This window comes from Taurulus bubalis (genome assembly GCF_910589615.1).
Source record: "Taurulus bubalis genome assembly, chromosome: 12".
Taxonomy (NCBI): Eukaryota; Metazoa; Chordata; class Actinopteri; order Perciformes; family Cottidae; genus Taurulus; species Taurulus bubalis.
Window position 1 is genome coordinate 4,158,960 of NC_136600.1, and position 27,032 is coordinate 4,185,991.

The 27,032-nt window shown below is 46.4% G+C and overlaps 1 protein-coding gene across 1 annotated transcript in view; it reads left to right on the forward strand.

The window, feature by feature from the left end:
• Positions 1-27,032, forward strand: part of vps13b (vacuolar protein sorting 13 homolog B) — a gene marked incomplete at its 5' end in the record, with an annotated part of 310,239 nt that overhangs the window by 80,257 nt on the left and 202,950 nt on the right. Inside the window, 2 exons of the mRNA XM_079226893.1 lie at positions 3,530-3,664; positions 4,540-4,719. Coding sequence (XP_079083019.1) covers positions 3,530-3,664; positions 4,540-4,719 — 315 coding nt within the window. The remainder of the gene's footprint in view (positions 1-3,529; positions 3,665-4,539; positions 4,720-27,032) is intronic.

Consider the following 27,032-nt stretch of genomic DNA (forward strand, 5'->3'; position numbering starts at 1 on the left):
GTTTGCAGATGTCACACACACACACACACACACACCGAGACATGTGCACGCCAACTATTGAGGTATGCAGAGAGCAAAGAAAAGGCAGCCCTCACATCCCATATTGCCCTATCCATGTGTGCTTTCTCTCTCTTTTTTTTGCAATCTGTTCCGTCTTTCTTTTTCTTTCTGTCCCTCAGTACTTCTTCACTGACTTTCCATCCCTCCTTCCCCTCGTATTTTCCACTCTCGTTCACAGCACTCAGGATGGCAAATCCAGCTGCCCACAGTTGCCCTCGCGGTGTTTGATGGAGTGCCGTAGCCTCTGGCCCCTAGCTGTGTGTTTATGTACTACTTGCACCTGCCCTTGCTTGAGGAGTAACAGCACCACACACATCCACTCACTCATATACTCAATCACACACACACACACACACACATACACGCACACACACACTAATGCGTATTGCATACATAAACCAAAGTGAATACCACTGTTAAGTCGACAAACTACCAACCCCTGTGTGTTTCCCTCTTCCTGCGTACCCCACTTTTTATTTTTATGGTCCAACAGCTGGACAAAACATTGTCCAGAGCCCCCCCACGCAACCACCAGCCAGCCCAGCAGGTGCACCGTGCCCTTTTGGACATCTACGTGGGCAACGTGGGATAGTGATACCCTTAGTTCCATTTATCAAAGAGGGAATAGAGCAGGGGGGCCGGCCCCCGTTGGGTTCCAGATTGATCTTGCACTTTCAACATCTCCATCTTTTGCTGAAAGAAAGAAGTGCTCCAGGGAGCAGCCAGCGTGTGTGGAGGCCTACTCATCACTGTTGCAACCATTTCTCCTCCAGGTCACTGGGTCTGGATATCCGCTCCCCGCCGTATTCTGGGTACTTTAAGGGTCATGTGTTTTTAGGTTCACTGGGACGCACTCGATAATAAAGCCAAATGTCTGGTGCAATACTTTTATGGCACATGTATGTAAGCTATATTGTTTCCAGGCAGGGCAGCCTAGCTTTATGGAGAAGCTATGTCTTTCTCTATCTCTCCCTCTGGTACTGGATCACGTCAAATAACACTAATCTCTCTATGTACATGTTTGAGTTTCCACTTGCATCCCGCTCTAAAAATCGTTAGTATGGTCACTCTTTCTTTGTGTAATATAATTGTGTGAAAAGATAAAACAAAGGCAAAACTCATCTAAGAAAATTGTATTAAAAAAGATCTATAACACTGCTTTATCTGTTCTCTGAAACAATATGTGTGCCTGTATGTTCTAGGATGACAACAACTAAACACAAATTCCTCCTTGTGGTCCTAAATTCTTTAACGGTTTCATCATTTTACAGTACTATACTTTTTTAAACGGTAATTAAAAGTATGTGTAGGGCTTTACCTAGCCCTTAAAAACACATTTGATATTTATGCACACCACATACAGTACAGCTGAAATAATCCAGCAGATCTACATTTCACATAGAACATCTGTCCTGTAGAGAAGCAGGAAACTGGAGCCACGGAGGGAGACGCAGCACCGCTCGGTTTGACCTGCAGATACATTAAGGGGCAGGCGGGGAGACAGAGGGAGGGTTATTAACATCCCCATCTTCCATCTGGGCTGATGGAGGGCCTCTGAGACAGCAGGTGAAGAGGTTGCTGGGTAATTTGTCTGAGAGAGAGAGAGAGAGGGGGAGAGGAGGGAAGTCAGAGGTTAGGGATTTTAGCAATTGGCAGTAATTCTGCAGGTTAAATGTGCTTTGTGTACACGCATGTGTCTACTTGAATCCACACGGCCTGCTGTTTTACATTCAGACTACCATTCCAACTATTAGCTGATTGGGAATAACAACTGCAAGCAGAAATATGATGTGCACATTGTTGCGTAAAAACAACCCAACCAGGTAAACGTTTAAGTCGTAGTGATTTGATGGAACAGACAGAGGAAAGAGTTTATTTACAGATAGAAGAGTGAAATACTAAGAACTGTAAGACAGCAAGTCAGAGAGCAAGTGGATGTGGATGAAACAAAAGATTAGGGTGACTTGCTGTGCTTCCATAGCCCCGCCAGTAGTCACTGCATCCCTGGTGTCCATCTGCTTAATTTAGTCTTGATCAGCTTTCATGTATTTGGGTAGGTTTGACTTTGGAGCTCCTCCCGACCCACCGCTCTGTGACCTCAGTCAGAACGTGCTGCGGACACTTGTAGGAAATGAAGTGCTATTGCTGTAAAAAACAAAGGAGGGGGCTTGCTGTGAGAAGCAAAGCCCCACTGGAACAGGTGATGTAAGAATGGAACGTGCTCCCTGAAGAATGCAGCATGTGATGGATGGGTCGTCCTCTCCTCTCTCGGCGGGCGCTTTGGCACCGGACTCCCCAAAACTGCACAGTATCTCTTAGCCATTCCTCTCCCTCCTCTCGTTATGTGTGTGAAATAGCCTCTCACCATAGAAATAACATTGACATATCATAATGAGGAGTGTGTAATCCACCCCCCCACCACACTCCTTCCCGCAGTGCAAACAGTTTCATTTTGGAAAGATGGCAGACGGTAGGGTTCTTCCACACTGTGCTGCCATTAAGAGGACTAATCATAGAGCGAGCAGCACTGGAGGCTCCTGTGATGTAATGCTGCTGTTAGGTGAGTTGTAGTTGACACTAAGCTGGATGCTGGTGTGACTGCATTGGATATTGTTTTGGAAAGATATATCCTTTATATTGGCCCATTACTCACAGTCCTAATAGTCCCTGTTATTCAACTGAAAGTCACTCAACCCAGTAGATTTAGTGGGAACTTGTAAAACATTTAGAACAGGCACTTGACAATTTAAGGTTGTTTTTTTGTTATGTCTTTTTATACCCTTGCTGGGCTCTTTATTTTAATACAATATGGCTGTGATCGTTGAGACGTTGCTGCATCCAAAAGTCCCATCAGTATACTGTAGAGGTCCTCACAGGAAGCTGCCTAAATCCACAGGGATGCAGATACAAATGAAATGCACTGCTTGTGAACCAGACCCTGTCAGCCTGTGCTCACAGATAAATACCCACATAGAAGCAAAGCATTCGCTCAAAAACAATTCAAATGTATTAAGGACTGACATAGATCCAGCAGGACTAAGACGTCGGGTGCTGATGAAGGCGTATCATGCACGAGAGTACAATGTGTTGTTTATTTATTGTAGCTTTGGGGGTCTGTTCATTTACGTTAAAAGCAAACTTTAACAGCGTACTATAATACATCAAAGTGTTGTTGTCATTTATGGTTTGGAGACACACCAACAGGTTAACCTTGGGAACAGAGGGCACACGCAGGTATCCCTGTGAGCGCGGAGATCAACGCAGCACCCTCCGCCGGGTGTTGGTGATGCCAGCGCACCTGGGTTCTCACAACTTTGGACAGTCAGACGGACGGACGGGGAAAGAAAGGGGTCAAACCCAATTAAAGGACAATCAAGTGTTAAACCAAGCCACGGCAGCGGTGTTTAAACCTCCCCGGACTGCACTTCATTTTCACTCTGTTTGTATGCTTTTTTTCATTCTTTATTAGGTGTGAAGTCTCCGGGCCCGTCACCGACCCTCGAGGGCTCCGTCCAAAACCTGGAGCTGAAGCTCTGCAGCCGTGCGACGGTGAAATGCGCCTCGGGAACCGTGGGAGCCGTAAAAGTGTGTGCCAGGACTCCAGGTGTGTGCAGCTGTGCCCTGTTAAAAGTTTACTGCCTGTGTAGGAGGGAGAGAGCGGGACCGACTAGACTCTTCTTTGACTTTGTTTTTAAATCCTCCTTTTACACACTCCGCTCTCCTTCTCCCGCTCTATCTTCGTCTTGGTTTCCTCCCAGCTCCAGGGTTTTGGTCGCTGGGTTTTTCCTCCCGGGGCACTGTCATTGGGCTCCGGCTATGTCTTTGATGGCGAGGATGTTATTGGAGCTAGTGTCACAGCACGGAGGTCACGGGGTCAAACTGCACACATGATGTCAGGCAGATTATGAGATTTATTGCAGCTGTCAATATAGAAATACAAAGAGGAAAAAAGGCATGTGCAGTTGATTTTCTTATTTCAAAATGAACATCTACAGGGATGTAGGAAATAGTGTACACATAAGAAAAGGCAAGTAGTACTGTCCATCATGTTCCTGTTGGTTTACCTTCTGATGGAATTATTGTCTGTTTGACATATTTTGTTATGATCTTCAAGTCTGTTTCTGCTGCACTGTAATAATATGTTGAGCATTCTTCCCTCAGATTTCATCTGCAGTTTCGTCATGGATGATATGCCATCTTTTACTTGTCTCCTGTTGCTTTGAAGGCCCAAACTGTTGATTTATTTGCAGATAATTGCTGAAATTTATGTTAACATAACTATTTTAATATATGAAAACCCTGTTTTCAATATTTGCGGAATTATTTTCTCTCCTTTTAGTTCACAGTAACACACTTACGTAGTGGCAATTTGGGATTTTCTTTGTAATCCGCGAAGCATGAAAGCCAAGAACTGTGAATATGAATATTTCTTTCAAGAGTTTCAATATATCAATTAGCCTTTAACCCTTTGTGTCTTAGGTTCGGGAGAGGGCGTTAAGGAGAAGCTGGTTCCTCTGATTCAGGGCCCATCTGACACCAAAGAACTCCACATGAGCCGCTGGCTCAATGAGATGCGCAAACCTGAATCTCTGCTGGCTCCTGACCTGCTGGCCTTTTCTGTTCAGGTCCCTCAGCAAGGAGACGACTGCAGGAACTCAGGTAGAGGCTTGTGAAATGCTTCCTCTCCTCTCCATCTTGCTATCATTGCTCTGTCGATTTCTGACTTGATTTGAATCACCATTCTGCATTTTTGGAGCAGATTTTCCGGTGGTGGTTGTGGTGGTGTGTGGACTTGTGACGGACACTAATAGTCCATATTCCATCTCAATTATTGGTGATCTAATGCGAGAGCCTGGGTTTGTTTGGGCCATCATATTTTCCTTCCCCCTTTAATGTCACGCAATGCCCCTTTTCAGTTATTTGTTTAGTAAAGCCGATAAGTGTTTTCCACTCCCGTATGCTTGAGGCCGGGTTGGCAACGCCGCGCCTCTTTACAGGCAGCATGCGTTCTCTAAACAGCAGTCACTCTCTGTCAGCGCCGGGCCGAGCTGGCTAGCAGCAGCTAACAGCAGCTAACAGCAGCTAACAGCAGCTAACAGCAGCTAACCGCTCTGAGCATCGCCCTGGAAGGCTGCGCTGATGTCAGGTTGCAGTTTCTGATTGCGTCCTTAGACCACGGATTATATTTCTGCCGTGTGGGCGTATGCGTGTGTGTTGTAAAGGGAGGGCGTGGGATTTTTCTGTGCAATCTTCAACAATAGCCAGGTTTGTCACCGGTGTTCTCTCGAGCTCAAAAAGCTCCCGTCGAGCGTCCTTCTGCGAATGAGGACATGAATGTCAGTATGTCCTCACGCTCCTCTGCTCCGCACCTGCAACTGTAACTACTTCTCTTATCGGGCAGTTCTGCTGGGCTGCCAGGGAAGAGTGATGCCTTTGGAAGTAGAAGTACTTGACAGTCTCTTAAAGTACACTCTGGGCTGTTATCCCTCCCAGCAGATCAGCAGACCCATGAGAAGCCAGGGGTGACAATGTAAAACAATACAATACAGAGTCACAACTGTACATCATTTTTAACACAGGGCTGCGGAGATTCATTGCGTGGCCTTGACTTGCGTAAAAAAACAAACCCTGAGGCGTATCAGGCCCCGGGGCCCTTAAACATGTCAGCACCGAGACGGAGATAGAGCTGGCCCTCAGGTGGGTTCAAACTGCGAGGAGAAGATACTGCAGCTCAGAGCCGAGTGAAGTAGGAAGATAAGTACGCTTAGGAGACGACGGATTTGGGAGGCACTCCATTGCACTGCTGTTTGAATGTCACCAACAGTCAATCACTGTCCCATTGCTATCCAACAGAGGGCCCAGGACACCGCTAAGCATTGAGGAAGCAAGGCATTGACATTTCAAGGGCGGTCATCGAATAAATATCCAGCGAGTTGCCACGACGCAGGAGTGCATTTTTAACAACGCCGCTGCGTTTTCAGACACGGGGCTTGTTCCACCCTGCACCGGCTTTGCAGACAGAGACGGATACTTTTAGGAAACTCTGGTGAATTATATTTAGTGCACCGCCTCAGACTATTACTTTGATTTAGGGAGCATATTATTTCAGCAAAGCAATGGCTCATAAAGACAGTACATATTTTTAAATATTAAAACCTGATCTGAACACAAACCAGAAGACCTGAAGGAAGCGAAAAAGGGAGGGAAAGAAGATGAAGGTGAAAAGGGGGGCTGACTCCCAGAAGCACTGGGTATATCTCCAGCAGATGTTGCGCAGTGGAGGCCTGCACTCCTTCTCATCACTGCCTCGAAACGCTCCCCCTCTTCTGTGTTTAATGTTCTTTGTTTCTCTCTCTCTCTTTCTTCCCCACTCTGTCTGCGTGTCTCTCCCTCTTTCTGTTCTTCAAGCATGCGCCTCTGTTCCTTTTTTGTTTGCGAGCAGTCTGTCGAGGCATTAGCTCCTCATGGCTCAAAGGAACACACTTTAATGTATAAAGAGCAATTTGAAGGAACATGTTTGACTTTTCACGTGTTCAATACAAAGCGCTGCCGCAAACAGCTGACATGCACACACACTCAGAATATTTCTGCCAGAAATCTTTCTTTTATCTGCAATATACCTGTCAATACAGGCAAAGCTGGAGACAGCAGCACGGCTTGACAGTAACAATATCACCAGTGTGTGTGTGTGTGTGTGTGAAGGCATTTTTGGGTGTCTACTTATAGGCCTGTGTTTTGTGGTCAGGCTTACATCAAAGCTCTTGGTCAGTCCACATGTCCCATGTCCCCGCTGTCATCCGCAGGGTGACTGGGAGCCTGTTAGAGCGGCGCTAATGGAATGATGGATGCAACGCCTCATTCAGCCGGAGATGAAAGGTGGAGCAGCACCACTCCGAATGGGCTGCACCCTTTCGCTCCCACAGGGCCCGACTCGAGACGCTCAACGTCTTTTTGTGATCATGACATTTCTGAATTGCCGGAGCACTTGGCCTCAGCATCAAACGCATTTTATTCCTCCCATGTGGCCTCGTTGATTCCATTTAGCAAATTCTTAAAGCGTGATCGTTATGCATGGGGTGTAGGGCTGACGGAGAAAGAGAAAAGCTCACCCCTTACACCATAGACATGCCGAAAACATTAAGATAATGAGCCGCAATCAACTTTTATATTCCTTTTTTCATCTGATTTGTCGCTTCTGTTTTTTGTAGCGATGCAACGTGAAAGCCCAGCAGTGCTGTGGGATCCGCCCGCCTAATTCTCAAATTATAATGTTTATTTAAAGAGGGGGCGGTTGAGTACATATACTCACATGACACGCCGCTTACACGTACTTGTGCCTTGTTTTGGGTGTAGGTGATTGACTGCGGTTGATTGTAAGTGGAGGGAAGCCCTGCCTTCAGTGTTTCCCCTCAGGTCATGTATGTGTGATCCCTGCGTTGTCTCATTTCTTAGAGGACGTGACAGGCTCTGGAAATTGCCAGCGCTTTCCTTATGGATCCTTTAATTCATCCCAGAGGCCATTTCCTCCATGTCTTACTTTTTTTCTTCTTTCTTTTCTCTAAGAACCCACATTTTCTCAGGTCTCTTCTGATACAATACAGTCGGTCTTGTAGACGGCTAGATTCTTCACTAGCAGCCAATCACACGAGTCTCTAGAGAGCGCTCTTGTCATGACCTCTTTGTATGACACAGTTGTCGGCCTGAAATATTTTTAGAGCAAACCTCAAAGCTCGTCGGGGAACGTTCAAGTTTCACACACGGTGCTGAAGTAACGGACGTTTAGATAATCCAACGCTTTGGAACGGCAGCTTTCACACACGTTTGAATCTACTCTGCGTATCTCTCTCGCTTCTTTTAAATACGGCCAAGCGACATCTGTTTCCTGTCTAATTGTTTACCAGTAAAGTGAAATTCCAGCTTACTTAGAAAATGATGAGATTCGGTCGGGTGGCGGTTGGTGGGAGTCCCCATACACTTGCAGAACTCCTGCGGATCCCGACCAATGTGTTTTCATTCAACGGATTTGAGGTTGGAACATTCTAATAAATTAAACACAATTAAAGGCGTGGGTTTTAACGCTGGAGAACTGAGCAGCCCTGCTTTGAAATACCCTCTTTTATAGATCCAAAGGCGCATAGCAATTTCATATCATGCCGTTAACCCTTCGCATCACAACATGACAGTCCCAGACTCCTAATTGAGCGGCAGTTCCAGATAAGATTTTTTTTTTTGGCAGTGGCTCTGAAACAAAGTGGTCTTTTTTCTTTTCTTTTTCATTTTCTCTCCTTTGAAAGAACCAAACGTGATTCATGCTTGCGTTCTGTCACGACCCGATGAATAATGAGAAATCAATGGCATTATTAAGCGGGGGGGACGGAGCAAAACCAAAGAAGAAAGCGAGGCGGCTGCAGGAGGAGTCGGACCCGGGGTGAGGCGGTTGCTTTTAAGTCCCAGCGGGCGGGGATCCAGGTTGGCAGGCTGCATTAGAGGGGCACAGGTTAGTCTTGCACATGGGCCCAGCTGAGAGCCAGGGACATGTCATCCCGCACTAGCACACACCGGGACGGATGCCCGTGTTCCTCCACCGGTATTATATCTATAAATTATTTGTGGATTTAATCAGAGTTGAGCAAAGATCACAAGGACCAGAAATCCTTGGCCGTGTCATTCCGAGTGACCTCCTGAGTGTAAATTATCACTACCGCTCAAAAGACAGCTTGATCATCTCGCTCCCCGGACAGTGGCTGGCTGGCCGGCTGGCTGGCTATCCTCCTTGGCTTGGTCTCGGGCCTGTCACTGCTGATGGATGGGAGAGACTAAGGGGGCCTCGGACGGGGCCAGTGTGAGGGAGTAGAGGGCCAGAGGGCGTGCGAGGAGCCGGGGTTTATGCCGAACCTCAGGGTGAGCGGCAGCCTGCAGGTGTTCCCCCCACTACCACCACCCGGACTAGCACCAGGGGAGGAGGGACCAACGGGTCGGGTGGGCTTTATGATCACAGAGAAGACGAAAAAGTGAGCGAGAGTGAGGGATAGCATGTGTTTTCCCCAGGCACGCCAGCAGCTGCGAGACAATGATTTATGCTTTTCTCAGAACTCTGAGATCTCAAAATGTTACATTTAATCAAGCACACTGAGAGCAGAGCAAATGTTAAAGATGTTCCCCATAAAGCCCTCCAGTTCTGATCTCTTTACCATGCCATGGGAGCTGTGGGAATAGGGGAACAAAGTGATCTTTAATCTTAATTTAAACATATTGGAGGGAATTATGAAAGCTACATGGAATTAATCCATGGAGAGTTCCCCGGGCGTGGTAATGCTAAACATATTTCGTGCCCTAATACATACTAAAGCTGTTTTCTCCTCAATTACTGTTCATATTAGACAGATGGAAGCAAGAAAACTGTTCCAGAGTTTGAAGTTTTATACAGAGCTACTTTGTTTACACTGTGACATAATGAATACATTCCCTCTGGTAGTTAGTGTCAATGCTTCCACAAATTCACCAACGCAGTTTTATTCATAAACATCTGTTGCATTATCTACCGAGATAGTTAAGTGTGAGAGACCTTTACACAGCAGTCAGAAACAGGTGGATCCTACAGTACTCGGGGCCCGTAGACCCAAAAAAAGACTAATGAGAGCAGGTGGGAATGAAGCGCCACCTGACTTTGATCTGACTGTTTCACACACACACACACACACACACACACCACGCTCGCATGCGTTCGCTTGGAAACACTTGCCACACATGATCTCGCCGCCTTGTCTCTGAAGCCGTGGCCTGTGAGCAGGCCACGCCGACACCGTAGATGGGGTGTGAATTTTGGGATCTCCCTTGGTAGCCTCCTCCATTACAATCTTTCAAAGGCCTGCCGTGCTTTCGTTCGTCCATCTATCATGCTCCTTTTCCCTCCTTTGCATGTGTTCACTCACTCCATTGAGTGTTAAATCAACAGTCTGGCTTTGTCTCAGGCAGCAGCTTGATGGCTTTAAGCTGCTGCCTGGACTTTCTCTGTCTGGCTGATGGACCTACAGTAGACCAAACGATACTAAAAATACATTTATTTTACATCCTTGTGAGAAAACACAAGAGGAAATTTCTTTAGCTCGTCTTGTAATATGATCAGCTTTGTAGCAGTTGGGAACTGACCAAAACCTTTTTGAACACGTATTTGAGAGACAAATACTTAGATTAGAGTGTGACTGGGAAGTATTTTTTTTATTTATTTATATATATACATGTACACACACACACACAGCAGGTTTTTACAGCATACAAACTAAAATGCGTCCCATCTCAATGTTACATTAATTCAGGTGCGTGAAACTGGACCGTAAGGGGTTGTTTCTTTTGTTTATTTGCTGAAGCACTTCATAACTTCCTCGACAGTCTGTTTAATCTTCAAGGCAGCCGCTCTCATCGTGTCTCGTCAGTCAGTGTGTGTGAAGCGGAGCAGGTAATGCAGAGATTAGACCCGAGGGAACCCACTCGGAGCCGGCTATTGAGGTCAATCACGGCTCATTACTGGAGCTGTTCATCTGTGAAGTGTCGGGCTACTTAGGCCACTCTCACAGTGCTTAAAGCCCGGCTGGAGTGTGAAGCTGAGGGGCCGGGGCAGCGACCGGGTACGAGGGTATGAGGGCCGGAGCCAGAGACGGGCCGGCTCGGAGTGTGACCGGGGCCTAAGCCTTCGCCCTTACATGATATCACTGCTCCCATGCGGCCGCTTGCCATCGGCCATTTCACGTCCCAGATTATCTCGGTTTATCAGAGTTGCAGATTTCAAAATGGTTTTGGGGTTTGTGCTGGAGAGTAGATGGAAGCGAACGAGACTTTAATGATCCCTGTGGGGGGAAGTTGGTCATAGCAACAGTAAAGAAACAGAGTACAACCAAACAGAAAATGGAATATAAATAACAAATTGGGACTCTGGGAGTGTCAAACATAACACAGCTAACAGCTTGCAACGCCAGGACAAATATTGTAAACATGAATCAATGAAAATGATAGTGGTCATAAAGCAGGGAGGTTGAGCAGCCCTCCGTCTCACACTGGGCTGGAGCTGACTGCAGCTTAGGGGAACACAGTGGTCAAACTGCAGGCTGTTTCCAGTGTTGGCTGTCAGAGAAAGGCATCATGGTGTGTAAGTGAGTCAGATAGAGATGAAGATTTGGTCTTTGAGTGTGAAGAGGGGTCATTCTGGGTCACCGCCGTTCTACTTCTAAAAGCACTCGTCCATGGGAGGCCGGGTCAGAGGGAAAGAGAGGAGAAGATGTTTCCATCGTGTGAAGGAGGAGCTGATATTAGCTCATGGGCTAAGAAGAGCTCCGTAAAGACCTAATGGCTGCATTACAGATGGCCTCTTTTCACACATTTCGGGTGCACTAATGCAATTATTAATTCAAAGATGCCGCACATGTGCTGAACCTTTTCCATCCACTTCCCTCAGGTTGTTAGCTAACTACCAAAAAACAACAATCTCTCTCTATGAGGCAGCTGAGATGGACTCTTGTGAAAGCTGCTGTCACTTCTCAGCTCACATGATGCATTCAGTGCTGATGGTCGACCATGTTAAAGCTTAGAAACCTTGAGAACACTAATAGATAGATGGAAACTCAGGTCATCAGCAGGCCGCCATGTTTTTATCCAGGTGTTTTAGTGTCCGTTTCTTTGCTGTTGTTTGTGGGCTGGCAGCATCACAGCAGTGGATGGGAACAGGATCAGCTAGTGGATCAAGAAGGCAGGAGACAGTCTAGTATTGACTCAACATTCTCTGGAAGCCATCACAGAGAAGCAGAAGGAAAGCTTGGTAGTGTTCTGTCACGGGACGACGTCCTCTGCACAGTACCTCCTAAAGAAGTATTGCAAAATGCTCCACTGAGAGGTTCAGGACGTCTTTTGATCCCGCAGCAGTTTGGCTTTTCATCACCGTCCATCACCGTGTAGCCCCGCCCTAAAGCATCCCCTACTTTATGGTCTGTTTGACCATCATTTACTGAATGAACATCAGTAGAGTGAGACATAAACTCATGTTTACAATGTTTACTGAGGGAATAAATCAAGAGAGAAGTAGAGTCATTTATATATACTTCTATACAACCGAGGAGTCGCTTTTGTCGTGGAGGCGGACCAGTTTTGAAAATCTTTTTACAAATCTCTTTTTACAAGTCAAAGAGGGGCAGCTCGGCACAGATGGAAATACCTTTGATGTCTTTTCCAACGTGTCTGTTTGGCAACAGATGAGCAGCATCTCATTCCATGTTTTAAAGTGCTACTCGAACGGAGAACACCTGAGGTAATCTCACTTCTACAGCCGGTTCCTGCATCTCTGGTTCTCTTCTCTGTGGGGACGGGGGAGATGCTCTCCCTTGGTTACTCAGCAGCTGGAAAATAGTAATCTAGCTTGTCAGCTACTGGGCGTAATGTAATCCCCAGGGCACCCTGATTCATTTCCCGCTAAGGTGCAATTCATTTTTAATGTTTGTCAGTGAGGCATTCAGTGAAGAGCCGAACTCAAGTCCTCCCTCCTCCCCCCAGTTCTATACACTCCCATCATTTCAAATCCCCATGTGACTGCAGAGTTATTACAATGAGTAATTACCAGTTAAGCTCTTTAGTAAGAGAGAGGGGGGTAGCTCGCCAGCTGTATCCTTTAAGTTTATTCATTCATCATTGGTAAGTAAAGAAGAAGGTAATTAGTGTAGTTTTCACTAGTTTTAAAGCTGAAACACATAGTCCATGTATGCTGACCGTGGACAGTGGTGATCCTGGGTCCACTGTGTGCAGCATGCGAGCTGTTTACTCACTTAATCTCGTTTTCGGCCGAGTAGCAGCAGTGGAGGAGGTCATTTTAGTTAACCTTTTCTAATTGAACGGTGTCACCGGATCAAAGGTCGCTACATTCCACACCGTCGGATCAAACGTCGCGCAGCACAATCAAAACAATTGGCTTCCCCCCCCCGGATCACCTAATCAGCTATGTGGAGTTTTATTCTCACAAATTAGAAGGGGATAACGTCCACACCCACAACACCGTCTTTCGTTATGCACATCTCAAGGAGTTTAGTTCCCATTTACCGGTACATTCTGTGCTGTGACGAGTTTCAGCCCATCAGAATATACTTAAGGCACTCGTGTTCGTTCTTTCTTCTGTAGTATTTTAACAAGTATTTGTGGAGGTTTGGATTGGCTTTAAATAACATAATCTGACTTGAAATCATCAGAATCTACTTTCCCCCCTGAAGTCACTGATGTTCTGTCTCGCCTTGTGATGAACCGTGCCGATGTGCTGATGCGACGGACCGTGGCTCAGCACTCGCCTTGTGAAGGAGACTTTCCCTTTCCAATGCCTCTCCATCTGCTGACGGAGACAAACATTGATCTGTGGTGGCTCCCTGTTCGTCCCCGCTTAGTTTATCAGTGTCTCTCGTCTCATTCGGCTACGAAGGAGATCAACCACCAGCTCCTCGCGTGATTAGAGGCCGGTTACTGATTCATACTCTGCCAGAGTCACACCGGAGTTCAGAGCGGATGCCGAGTCGGCAGCGTTGACGCCGGCCGGCTGCAGTTTTCTGTCCCGGTAGCCAAACCAATATGTGCCTCGCCGCTTGAGTGCCCATTGGAAAACACGCGGTGGGCGTGGGAAGGGGATGAGAGCCCATTAGCTTCTTCACAGCTCAGCTGCCGCGGCGCTCCTCCTCCTCCTCCCCCGTACCGAGGCCCTTCCCCGCCCCGCACTCCCCCAGCTTCCACTCCCCTCCCGTCCCGCGCTCCACGCACATTTTCCCAGGCTGCAGGGTTGGCCACATCAGCCCTGTGTGCACACGGTGGGTAAAAAGCTTTACCACGCAGGACTGCAGCAGCGTTAGCTCTTCAAAAGAACAAAACAAAGAAGGGTGGGTATTAAAGTACAGTGCCACATAAAGCAGCAGCGGTGAGGATGAAGAGCTGACAAGGCGGTTGAGGGGAAAGAGGAGATGAAATGCGACGTAGGGGGGTGAGAAGGAGTGAGAAGGGGTGAGAGCTTAGATTCTTGGAAATGTCTTTTGATGGAGCACTGTGTTAAGACACAATTAATTAGGCTAATTAAGCTAATGGCGGTGATGGGCTTGTGGTGTAGGTTCGGGCCGGATGGCGGTGGCGGCGAGGGAGATTTCTCACAGAAAAAAAAAAAAAAAAAAGGCAAAGTAATTAAGAGAATCAGCCGGTAGGAACCAGACCAAGTGGGGGGAGTGGGAAGGGGGTTAAGTGAGGCTCAGTCAAGAATGGAATGTGACACAAGCCACACTAATGTCGAATTCTCACCATATAACTGGCACACAGAAGACTCTCAATAGTACCAATTACAAGGTCTTTGGCTCTTTTTCAGGGTTGGCCCGTGTTCAAGAACACTGTAAGAGCCAGTAAAGGAGCTCAGTTTAGCATCATCCGCTTCTGAGAGGAACTCAAGAGAGACAAAGTAGTTGATACTCTTGTGTTTCTTTCTTTATCGACCGTCCAGAAACCACTGCGACTCGTCCCGGTGACAGACGGGCTGAAGAATGGCCTCTCGGAGTTCTCCACTCCATCGTCACATATTCATCCCCGAAATACAGAAGCCAGCCCTCCCTCGGGAGTTCTGCGATTCTTCCTGTTTTGTATGCGGCGCTCTCCTCAGTCTTCAAAGTCCTCCCCTGCTGAGACGAGCAGGTTTAACCGGCTCTCTGCGGCAGAGTGACGGCAGCGCAACGTGTACATCTCTACGGTCAAACTGCAGCAAAGACGACAGGTCGTTGAAAATATCCTCGCTAACATTAAAAAAACATATTTGTCCGGTGGTGAAGTCGGACATCGCAATGTGTTTCCCAGCTCCACTCATCAACATTCATATCATTTGGCCATCAGCCAAAATTAAACCGTCTTTTCCTCCTATGAGGGCAGCTGTCCTCTCGGCTGTAGGACTAGACTGTGTGACTGATGTTTTAATAGAGCGCAGTGTGGATGAGGTGAGACGTTCATGAAATGCCCGTTAATGCTTTGTAGTGGTCTGCTGCTCGTACGCCTTCAGAATGCAAATCAAACGTTGTGCGGCCTTTTACTTAAATGCAATACAGTCACGTGTCACATGTACACAGGGAATGATGTCGCTGCTTTTTTGGATTCACTGTCACAGCCAGGTGTGTCCCCAAACCTTGGATTTGGTGAGTACATTTGAAGGATTTACAGGGAGACATGAAGTGGGAGATCTTTGTGTGTTTTTAAAAGTCCAAGTTTGAAATGAATGACATCATTTGATAGGTTTTCCTTGATGAATGTCACCTACTAAACTCTCTGTATTTGGCAAAGCTAGATGTCGTAATTCTGTTTAGTTTTGCTTTTAGCTTCTGCGTTGCATCAAGTGGTCCGTTTGTTACCCGACTGTCAGGTGGTTCATAAGCAAGAAAAATATCTCTATTGGATTTAAATTGCCCTAAACCTTTTGCTTGTTTATTTTTTAATGCTACACTGTATATTAATCTCTCAACATATGAATCTCGCTGTGACACTTTTCCCCTCGATGTCTTTGACGTTTTCCACTATGCAGCGGTTGGCCAGAGGAACACTGTGTGGTGTCGGATTCACGTCACAATAATCAGTCAGATGGATTCTTTTTTTAAACGGTCAAATGGATTTCAAAGTCTTTGAAATGACTAACATCATAGAAGCCGGCTCATTAGGGGTCTTGCTTAGTCAACCTCTGCTTAGCTGACACTGAAAGTCTCAGTGATGAATGAGACATATGAATCTCATTTTCCTTTAATCGTTCATTTCTCTGCAGACAAACTGGGATACAGTACAGCGGCTTGAAGTTTTCTCCCTCCTCGGGAGTTTTTAATGTATGATCTTTCTGATGTTTACTCTCGGCTGGGTGAGAGATGTTGCAAAGCACACTGCAGACGTTTGTGTGTGTGCACAAAAAACACAACGCCTTTATTAAAAGCTCCCAGGTAGATATGTGTGCCAGGTATGCATATTAACCCTGTGAGAACTACTTACACATATAGATTTAACAGATATGGAACGATTCATAAACGGAGGCATATGTGAAGCATGCAGACGTACACTGATCGGTATGGCTTTGTTCACCGGAGACATAGAAGTGTGTAATTAACATTTGCCAAATACTTTGCTTGACAGATGCAGTGACATGCGTGTGTTACGTGCACAAACAGACACGAGGCAGTGAGCGGTTCAGGGGAAACGAGGTCCAGAGATATCTGGACTGAGCCGTGGAGGTTCAGCTCTGGTTAATGACGGCCAGAGGCCGTGGCCGCTCACACCCTGGTTTACGTCAACCCGTCCACTGCTGACCTGAGCCGGCAGGAGTCACTGCCCCTCCTGTTGCCTTTCTGTACGGGCAGACCGAGACAGCAATGTTGGTAACAATAACAGAAGAAACGTTAGAAATATAAATAAAAAAAAAGAAGGCTTTTATTTAATTTAAAGCTTTTGTTTATATGCTCCCTTCTAAATTCTTAGATGTTCCCTTCTCTCTCTCTTTCACACACACACACACACACACACACACACACATACAGTCATAAGATTTGAGCAGCATCATTGCAGACCTGTAAGTGGTGTTATTGTGAGTGGTTTAGTGTGTCCTTCTGCACTCGGATACAGACCAGATCCCTGCTCCCTCTCTCTCTCTCTCTCTCTCTCTCTCTCTCTCTCTCTCCCTCTCTCTCTCTCTCTCTCCCTCTCTCCCTCTCTCTCCCTCTCTCCCTCTCTCTCTCTCTCTCTCTTCGCTCTACTTTGGTCACCACACCCCTTCGCCCTCCTTCTGTGACTCTCTCTTCTTTTCCCCCTCAAACCGTATAACTGCTCTGTCACCCTCTCACCCCACTTAACCCTCACTCACTCTCCTGCCAGGTTGGGCAGGAATGTTAATGGAAGCTGTCAATGTAAGCAGATCTGGAAGGTCCCATCCGAGGGAAGGCTGTAGTGACAGAGGCTCTGGCCCAGGGAGAGTTATGGTGTCTTGGGTGAGGAGAGCATCCTGCTCCCTTGGCCCCTTCAGCCTCCCCTGGTAACCTGAGCCCGGGTGTTTCTGACGGCCTTGTGACTGGTCATCTTCAACTTTTATGGCCACTTGTCTGACTGAGCACTTTCTTTCTTTTTTTGTTCTCTCTGCCTTGTTTTTCGTACTTTGTTTCCTGTCCGTCCCTCGATCACACAAAGTGAAACTAGCTCATTTGTAGCCTCTCCACCTCTGTTTACCTTTCTGTAACCTCGTGCCTTCCCTCTAACCCGTGTTTCCCACGTATCAGTTGCGGCCTTATCGGCAGCATCGACATTCTGGGGGTTACTGACGCCCTTTGCTTCTCTGGGATTTCTTTTCTTCTCACAGGAAGAGAAATAATAGGGCCAAAAAAAGAGCTCTGCCCAAAAGCAAAAGGTTGTGATTAAGACGTGACTCATAAACACGCTTTCCTGACGTCCAGGTCTCTGTGAGATCAGACACGGAGGGGGATGGAAACCGACCTGGCAACACACTCATTACCAAAATTAATAAGGAAAACATTTTACCGCGAAATCCGACCCGGTGTTTTGAGAGCTGTGGCTAATGTGTGTCCGTACCCGCAGTGTGTGTGTGTGTGTGTGTGTGTGTGTGTTAGCTTAATCAGCCTTCAGACTGCACAAGCTGTCTGGACTGGGACGGGAAGGGGGTTTGACGCCCAGCCGAGGGGAGACTACGGCCTCGCTTCTGTGAGGACTTTCACAACCAGGGTGCGGCCTTTGCTCCGGGGACTCGGACCCCAGAGCCTCCTGTCAGCTTAATGGACTCCACTGTGAGGGGCCTTGCTTCTCTGGTCTGGAAAGACCGCCGAGGCCTCTGACACGGGCTTCATGCAGCCTGAGTGTGGTTCCATGTCTGTGTCCAAACGGGTGCAGCTGGCCAGTGTTTGGACATCGTATCTGTCTGTGTGGATGTACTGTAGGCTGATGGAAGGGTTGGGCCGAGCAGGGGCTGTTCTGGCATCAAGATGTTCCAGCGCTTATGTCCTGCCTGCTGGGGGAGGTATGAAAGGCATGAAAACCCCCCGAATCAGGAGGCACACTGGCCGGTAACCAGCAGGCAGCTAATTTATCTGATTGAAGGCGAGATGAAAGCAGCGGGGTGCACTTAAAGTTCCCTGCCGTTGTCTGCCTGTGTGTGTATGTGCATGCATGAAGAACGGGAAGTGTGTAGCTGTGTTGTACCCATCTGTATGTTAAACTGCTGCAGATGGTAAGAGTTTCTGCTGTCCTCCCATTGGGCAGTAGCAGCCGGGGCTCCTGTCTGTACGGGTTAAAAAGCTGTTAGGCCACGCAGAGAACTGTCCTGCTGGAGAACCGGTGGAGATCAATGTCAGACACACACGATACATACAGGAAAACGCACTGACGCGCATTCATGACTCCACAAAACACACACTGGGATGGAGCCTCGACTTCAGCCTCCGTCAACCCAGCAGCGCGGAAGTAGCTAAGGGTCATTACGGCATCGAGCCCTCCCCGCAGGGAGAGCAGGTTTTGGAGGTCGGTGGTGTGTTATTGTGAGTTCATGTGCTTTTTTTTTTGTTGCCATTTAGGGTGTTTGGGAAGCATTACACAAATCCACTGGTGGTTTTGTAACTGCAGCAGGTTATCCGAGTGTGTATGTGGTTTCTATGATAGGTAAAACGGATATGATAATTGGGCCTCGCGCTAGAACCACACGCAACCAACAGATCTGTTCTGAAGTGGTTTGTACGACTGATCTCAGAGAACTTGCCTTATTCATCGATTCTTTCGTATTTGAAAGTTTCTAATACAATTTACGAGTGGGGCATGTGGACTTATATTATTGCAGCGTTAATTATGCTTTACAATGCTCATGAACACACACTCATGTATGCTCAGTGGGCATTCACAATGTTTACACTGGTCATTTACACAGTTATCTGAAGTTAGCAGGTTTGGGTACTGACGTGATCTTTGGTGCTTCATAATGGTTCATGAAATTAAATAGGTTCAATATGCAATCCTTTGTAAGTGAAGAGAGATTACCAAGAGAGAGTGAATTCGATGGAGAACGGATGAGCATGTTCTGGCTCACGACAGACGGCGTGAGGAGGAAGCTGTGGCCGCTGATTGACTGCTGAATGAGTCTGCTCTGTTTTAAAGTGTCACTGAGAGGGCTGGTTTCTGGACGGGCAGAGGAGGCCAGGTGCAGACACTAAATCCCGTCTGTTCTCCACTCGGGGAGATGGATGACTCTGCATGCGGCAGGCCAAAATGCATGGGAGGCCTGTTCCCTCCTCCAGAGAACCGGAGAACTGAGATGGGGAGAACACAGGGATGATGATCAAACAAATCATAACTTTGAGTAACTTTATGCAGGCTGCAAAACAACCTTTCAACAATTGTTGGCTACATTTCCAACATTTCCGGCTTTGTTTGTTTGATCTGTTCATAAATTGCCTTGTGTCAACACATATTTCTGTCAATAATACAGTTTGAGGATTTTAAGGCAAACACCACCTCTAGTGGATTTGTTGGAAATCCATTTGGTGGACTACCCGTGAGTTGGCCCCCACCCTGGTCCCCGTTACAGTGCAGCATGAGTTAGAAATATTACTCTTTCAGTATAACTTAGAGGCTTTATCATGGCTATATCAGCACGTTGATCTAATCCTCATTTTCCCCTCTGATTAATCGGCATGTTTTGTGACTGCGTCGCTGTCCTTTCGGTGCACTTTGCATACTTTTCGCATGCCGTCTCTCCACCGCTTGTTACAAATCATTAAAACTCAAAAGGAAAGTCTGTGAGTCTCAGCATTAGCACATGCAGGCTTGTTTTGTTGTGGTGAAAGTCTTGGAGCGGAACGGTCAAAAGCCATTGTGCATTTGGTGCATGTGTAGCTTTGTTGTAGCCGAGCTCGCCGGCTCTTGTTAAGGACGGTGGAATCACTCTCACCCTTTCACCTCCATCAGCGTGTGACAGACGGACCCTCTGCCTGTGAGACGGGGCCCTAAACAGGCGGGGCAGCAAAGCGACTTGTGACAATCCTGAGAGTGTGGAAGGTCTCCGTACTGAACTAATAAGGCCGGCTAATCTGTAAGCCCTGTGATGGCCAACACTCTCCCACCACCTCTGCCACCTCCGACGTGTTGGCGACGGCATTTCAGCGCCGCTGCTCCTAGATCCCTCTTAGCCTCTGGGCCAGTCAGTCAGTCGCCCTGTCAGGCCAATCTGCCCAGTCCATCAGTTTGCTCTAAGAGGCTCTTTAATGCAGTTGATTAACGTGTCAAAGGTCAAACCGTCGTGCTTTTCCACAGCGCGTAAGGAGGGGTGTGGGGCGGGACCACGGACCGGACGGGTAGTGTGACGGAGTGATAAGAAGCAGACGGAGGTGGGACCTTATCACCAAGTCACGTGGTGGATTTATGGCTCCGTCAAACTGGGGAGTCCGAGCAGCACTTCTCATGGTGTAAGTAGACCAAGACCAGCAAAACTGGAGAGACCAGCTCCGGTCAAATATGTATTTACATTCAACCCTCCATCTAGACATAATTCACCACCTTCGTCTGGGTATTATGAGGCCTTCTCCATCACACACGTCATGTCACATTTTACAAAACTGTACTGATCTATTACTTTTCTTTCAGTAAATTATAATTTTCACAATTATCAAAACCTTATCAACCTTTCTGTCATCTTTAAAAAAGTCAATTTTCCAGTTACTTTAATAATACCCTGTCTATTTTTATATTTATAAATATATATAAATATAAATCCAGCGGAGATCAGATATATTGTATTGGTAGAAATCGACGCCATGACTTTCAGTGGAAAAATCCCCAAATTTACCAAGAAAGATGTATTATGCATTTTTTTTTACGATTCAAGCAATATGTTTAGTATAAAAATGTAATGTAATATCAAAATAAAGAAGGAAAACATGACTCAACAGCTCTTAGCAATCAAACATATTATAACAAATGGAGACCATTATGCATTGTAAATTAAAGATGATTTACAGGAGTTGACAGGGTTTAAAACCCCCAAAGCGATACAGCAATGTAAAGAAGCCCATATGGTAGTGAGTATATGCATGTGCATAGGTAGCCGTATCCCCACATATAAAAGGGATGTTTGTGATGACGGCTTGGTGTTACACTTCCCAGTCCTCCAGCCGTGTAACCCTCTAACCTCTGATGGTCTGTTATTCTAGCCCCCTGCAGTGACAAGCTTACACTGCTGTTCACACCTCTGTTATCAGCCTCCAGTCCTTCTCTGCTATCAGAGACCTTCACAGGAGCTTCCTCTGTAGCCCACAGAGCCTGGAGCCAGCAGCGCGCCCTGTGTAAAAGAGAGGCTTATCTGTAGATTTAGAATCATAAATTATAATCCACGCATTGATCTATTGTTTTAGAATTAAGGGTTACCACGATCTGCCGCCCTAAATCCAGCATGATCTAGTGTAATCCGAGGCTCCGATCCGAGCCGGCCTCGTTGAAAGGAAAGATGCCTCACCGTGACATCCAACAGATCCGCTCAGCTGGCGCACGCACAGCAGGCGGCCGGGGTGAACGCGTGGGCGCGCAGCGGCCCGACGGGGAGCTGCCGCGGGTCACCGGGGACGCGAGGCGCTTTCTGGAGACGACCCCCTGCCCTTTTTCTAGGTGTGAACGCGGGGGTCGGCCGTGCCAAGAGAGGGGGAAGAACAGCGGGGAGCAGCAGGGGGCTGGAGACGGCTGGAGGCGGCTGCAGACGGCTGCAGACGCCACGGCCTCACCTCCAGCACCGGCTCACCTCTAGGTCTTCTTTTCTCATCTCAATTTAAACCTCCTTCAACGTAATGCCGTCCAGCTCAGACCTACCACACTTCTGTGCAATTGTGTCATCACTGTAAGAAATGAAGCAGCTCTTCTGATTCAGGTGCTGCGAGATGATATTGCTTCGGGGTTTCATCCTGACTCTCTTTTTAAAAAGGCACACAGAATGAATTGTGACACACCTGCTACATTATGAGTCACTCTACATGTGTCAAAGTCTGCACACTAAGCGAGATGCACCGGGGGCAAGGAAATAGTGACTAACGTGAAGCCACTGCAGTTAAAACGCCACGCTTTATGGACACTGAGAATCTGGTCTGGTAACGGGGGCTCAATAAACACCATTCGGGACTTGAAAAGAGAGCGGCATCGTGGCTGTTTGTGGTCTCCTTGTGAGTAAGTACTTGCAGATTTTGATGCGAGCGCGCACACACAGACAAAAAGTGACAGAACACCTAATTACTGTATGAGGGGCGTGGGGATGACACACTGGGAGAGGGATGGAAGGGTTACAGGAGGGATTTGATTGGTGATTTTGGTCCTTTTTTTACTGTTAAATCCAGGAATCTGTTGCGTTTACATGGCCGTCCTAAACTGGGAGAGGGTGTGTCCAGTTTGGCTGGAATCGGTTGAGGTTTGGTAGCATGTACTCCAGTAATTGTGTGTGTGTGTGTGTGTGTGTGCGCGCCACGCCACATGTGTTGCAACTGGTCAATGGGCTCTTCGTGGTTTGCCCTCTGGCAGGCAGGCGGGGCCAGAGGAAAGCGTACGAGTTGGAGGAGAGTTCGGTACAGGCCGAGGCCCAGACATCTGTGTTGGCAGAATATCACACACAGACAGACACTGGGAATTGGACGGTGTTCGTGGCATAGATGGCATGAACTGGGGCGGAATGTTTGCAAGTAAAGCACACGGGCGGTAAACAGAGCGTAACAAGGATATCTTTGTTGTGGAATGGGAAATTAGATTTTTTTTTTTTCCATTAGCGTCTCCCAGAAATATTCAGATCCAGCACTGCTATTTGTTGCCTTTTGTGGAAAAAGCCGGGCGGTGGAAGCCATTACCCAGATAGAGACAAGAGGGCAACAGCCGCTGCACCCCAGTGTGTGACCGTCCAGGAGGGTCGCGCAAACTTGAGAGCAATGGAAGCCGGCGGCTTAGCGGGAACATCTCCAGGCCTGTTTAAGGAATGGGTCACTGCAGAGACACCAGGGCACCTCCCTCTGGGACCTGTGGTTTCACTGGGACGGCTCTCTGGGAGGCCAGTGGTTCCTGTTTGTGTGCAAGCACATCTGTGTTTCGGCCATTCAAAGGACAGCGCTAATATTTTTAGTGCGCTATCTAAATGATTGTTTTATTGTTTGTGCTGGGATGTTAGGCTGGATTCAAAGAGTGGAAAGGTCAGAGCGCTGTTAACTGGAAGGTTATTTGAAATGGGGATTCTTACCATTTCAGATGAATGTGGAGCTCTTTGGCTTACAGGTGGGAGTCAGCTGGGTGGTCCTTGAAATGAACTTTTTAAGCAGCTTGCTTTTGTTTGACAGCCAGTGCACCTTAATCTTTAGTGTTATTTCCTGCTCGCTCTAGTTGTTTATGTGCCATAACCATCCTGAATTATTTTCAGACATTACTGTCCCCTTGTTTCTCTCTCTCTCTCTCTCTCTCTCTCTTTCTCTCTCTCTCCCTCCCCTTCAGCCTCCCCCATGGTCCCAGTCTTCTGGCTCCTCCATCAGTTCTTAATGAGGAAGCCTCTCTGACCTCTTCCATGTCCTTGTTGCATCACTGCCCCCTTGTGGTGGGCTGTTCAAGTTAACTGTAGCCCCCCCTCCTTCCCCCCCCAAAAAATCAAGTGAATGATCTTGGGACTGATTGTTCATCCTGATGAAACAGAGTAAAGCAAATAATCGGAGTACTCTCTGGGGTTATATTTAAAAGTTATTTAATAGGGCCAAGTGTTCGACACATCCAGGTCTGTAGGAGGTCACAGGTTGACGAACATGGGTTTAACGGTGTCATTTTAAATGACTTTACTAATTCATTACACCGAGGTCTCAGAGCAGCAGGCCTCAGCCCATGTCTGTGTACGATGTGATTTACAAAACGAGAGCTTGAGCTGATACGTTTATTGTGGAAGAAATGAACTGATCGCTGTGTAATAGTCCTTTTGTTTGTTCCTCACTTCAGTGAACAGTTTTCCTCTGGGGAAATGATGGAGGCACAATGTCATAATCTTTTAGGATCTATATGATCATGCAAATACCCACAGTCACTCTCCAAGCGGAGCCGACTTTCACCCAGGCGAGTGCACACAGGCGCTTTTTAAATACGCAAGGCGGTTTGTGTGCAATCCTCTCATAAACACATCCATCCGTGTGTGTGTGTGTGTGTGTGTGAGAGTGTGTGTGTGTTCGCACACGTTTGTGCAAAAGGTTGCGCAACTGCCGCCAAGCAGGAGGAATGTGGCCATTCAGAGGTCCACTCCTTTACAAATAAATATTTGGTGATGACAATATCGGAGATATGTTAAACACCAGGAGGGTAATTTTCTAGTCAAATAAACTTCAGCTCTGGTGGTGGTGAGGGCGGCACAGATGTGTCTGTGTCTGACATGCTGGGTGGAAACAGAGTGATGGGGACAAATGATATATACAAATATATATATATATATATATATATATATATATATATATATATATATATATATATATATATATATATATATATAGAGAGAGAGAGAGAGATATAGATATAGATATATAAAGAGAGATAAGTAAAAATGTGTCATAATATTGAGGGTATTTGTTGTTGTTTTACTCTTAATAGGCCTAATTCTTACTCTGTTTCCATCAGCCCTTTGTGAGGTTGCTTTGGCCGTACCATATTTGTTTATGGTCATGCCAAACCTAGCTGAGCATGACCTGTGTGAGGCGGATGGAGGGTGAGGGCGCCGATAGTGACAGAGCCGGTCTGATAATAGCAACAAGTGTGTAATGGGCCACACACTCCTTCAGTTGTCTGTTCGTGATCCCCTCTGCAGGATTTTGCTACTGCCACACAATTAAACACGTACTGAATTTCCAAAAATATCTTTCAAAATCGGATGTGTATTTTTTCCTGTTATGAGGGGGCAATTATCAGTGGTGTCATCTGACAAATCCACTTCATGTTGATTTACCTTAGTTTATTGGTTATTTTGTTTTTGGCAATGTGCCTTTATTTATTTGATATTATTGCTCAATCCTCTAGTATTTAATTTATTAATTATTCATTAATTATATTTTTAGTTTAGTTTTGCATTGGTTAGGGATAATATTGTAGGGTTTTCCATAAATTAGTTTTGTGTTGTTGAAAAGTTGAAATTCCAAAAACTTAATATATAACATTTATACACACACACATACACTGTGCCCCTGCAGAGTGCGTTATAAAAGCTATATATATATATATATATATATATATATATATATATATATATATATAATATAAAAGCTGCTTTTAAAACACGCCGTTTATGGGAATGGCTCCCCTGCAGACTGCCAACATTTAGCTACACTTGGTTGACAATACAGATGCTTTATAGTAGAAATGTCACATAACTAAATGATATATATATGATTAATTACTGAAAAACAAGCAGGAGAGATATTCTGTGCAAAACTGGGTGAGGCTTTGGGGTGAGTTCAAGTGTAACGTGATGAACCTCACTCCTCCAATCCGTCTCTTAAATATTAGATTGAATACAACTGGGCTGTGTTTTATTTTGACTTTTGTTCCATACAAAAGTCAAAATAATTGGCTCATTCTTTTGTGTAACCATATTTAATTAAATTTCTCAGAGGAGATTAAAGATTTAAAGATATTTTTCTTTCCCATTAAATGTGATGTCATGTTGCCACATGAAGCAGCTATAGTGTATCTCTTTAATCAGATATGACTTTTCCTTGCTCCTTGACAGCAGGTCTTCAAAATGTTTTATTTACAAAGACAAGCTTTTAAAATGTAATTTATTTGCACAAAAACCATAAATATTACACAGTGAAATTATCACAACCTGAGATCACAGTGAAGAGTTCGTCTTTAAATCTCAGTCATCTTTTATTGTTCTCTGAAGCAGACTTGACATGAAAGTCTGGTCCTTGGCTTTGAACTTTGTCGTTTGGATTGTTTTGTGGATTTGTGTTTGTCTCCTCCGAATTCAAACGACGAGGTACGTTCTGTGACTCTTCCTCCTGACCTTCGTCTTTACGCCCCACCACAATTCACATCCATCATTTGCACCATTGGAAGTACTAGAGATGTTACAATTCCAATTCATTTAATGTAATGATGTCCTTTTTATAGTTTCCTTTAAATAAACAGCAGTATATACAGATGTTTTTTCTTTTATTATGTATTCATATTAGCTTGCCTATTATCCGGGTCATTGTCATATCAGGAAAAGCAGCTTTGACCCCCCATCACCTTCCTCCAGGTCTTCCCAGGGGGCCCAGCACCATGTTGGGTGAGACATGCGAGACCTCCAGCCTGCCCTGGGACTGGCCTATTTGTTCCCCCAAACCACCTCATCTGGCTCTCCTCAACACGAGGGAGGAACAGTGGCTCGATGCCATTCCCAAATCAGCGCCGTTTATAAAGAGGCGGGGAACATTGCCTGTATATTGGACCTGTGGCACGAGGCCATAGGTGAGAAGACTGACTGGTAAACTGAGAGCGTCCCTCTCCCCCAGCGGTGCATCATCATGTGGGATGCTCCCCGACCACAGCGGATTGTTGTGAAGCCTCCTGGGCTCCGAGGACCTTTCCCTGGGAGCTGCTTTGTGGTCGACAGCAATAGATGTAATCAGACGCAGTAAAGCATTTGGGGCAGGTCGCCGTGGGGTGAGCCAGCAGCCCCGCAGATTACATCCACACTCCCTTAGCTTTATGGGTTGGGATGAGTAGAAACCTGATAGGACCAGAGAGAGGTCAGTACCAGGGGACAGTGAACGCTGAATGTAAAAAGAGTCCAGACGTTACCGGTAGCTCCGGAGAGGTGGCAGACGTCTTTAAGTACAATTAGGACTTGACAGATCCAAAGGATCTCCACTAAAAATCAATTGACATTAATGTATCTCTGTGTTGCCAGGTCAGTGTGCAGATGTTTTAAATGC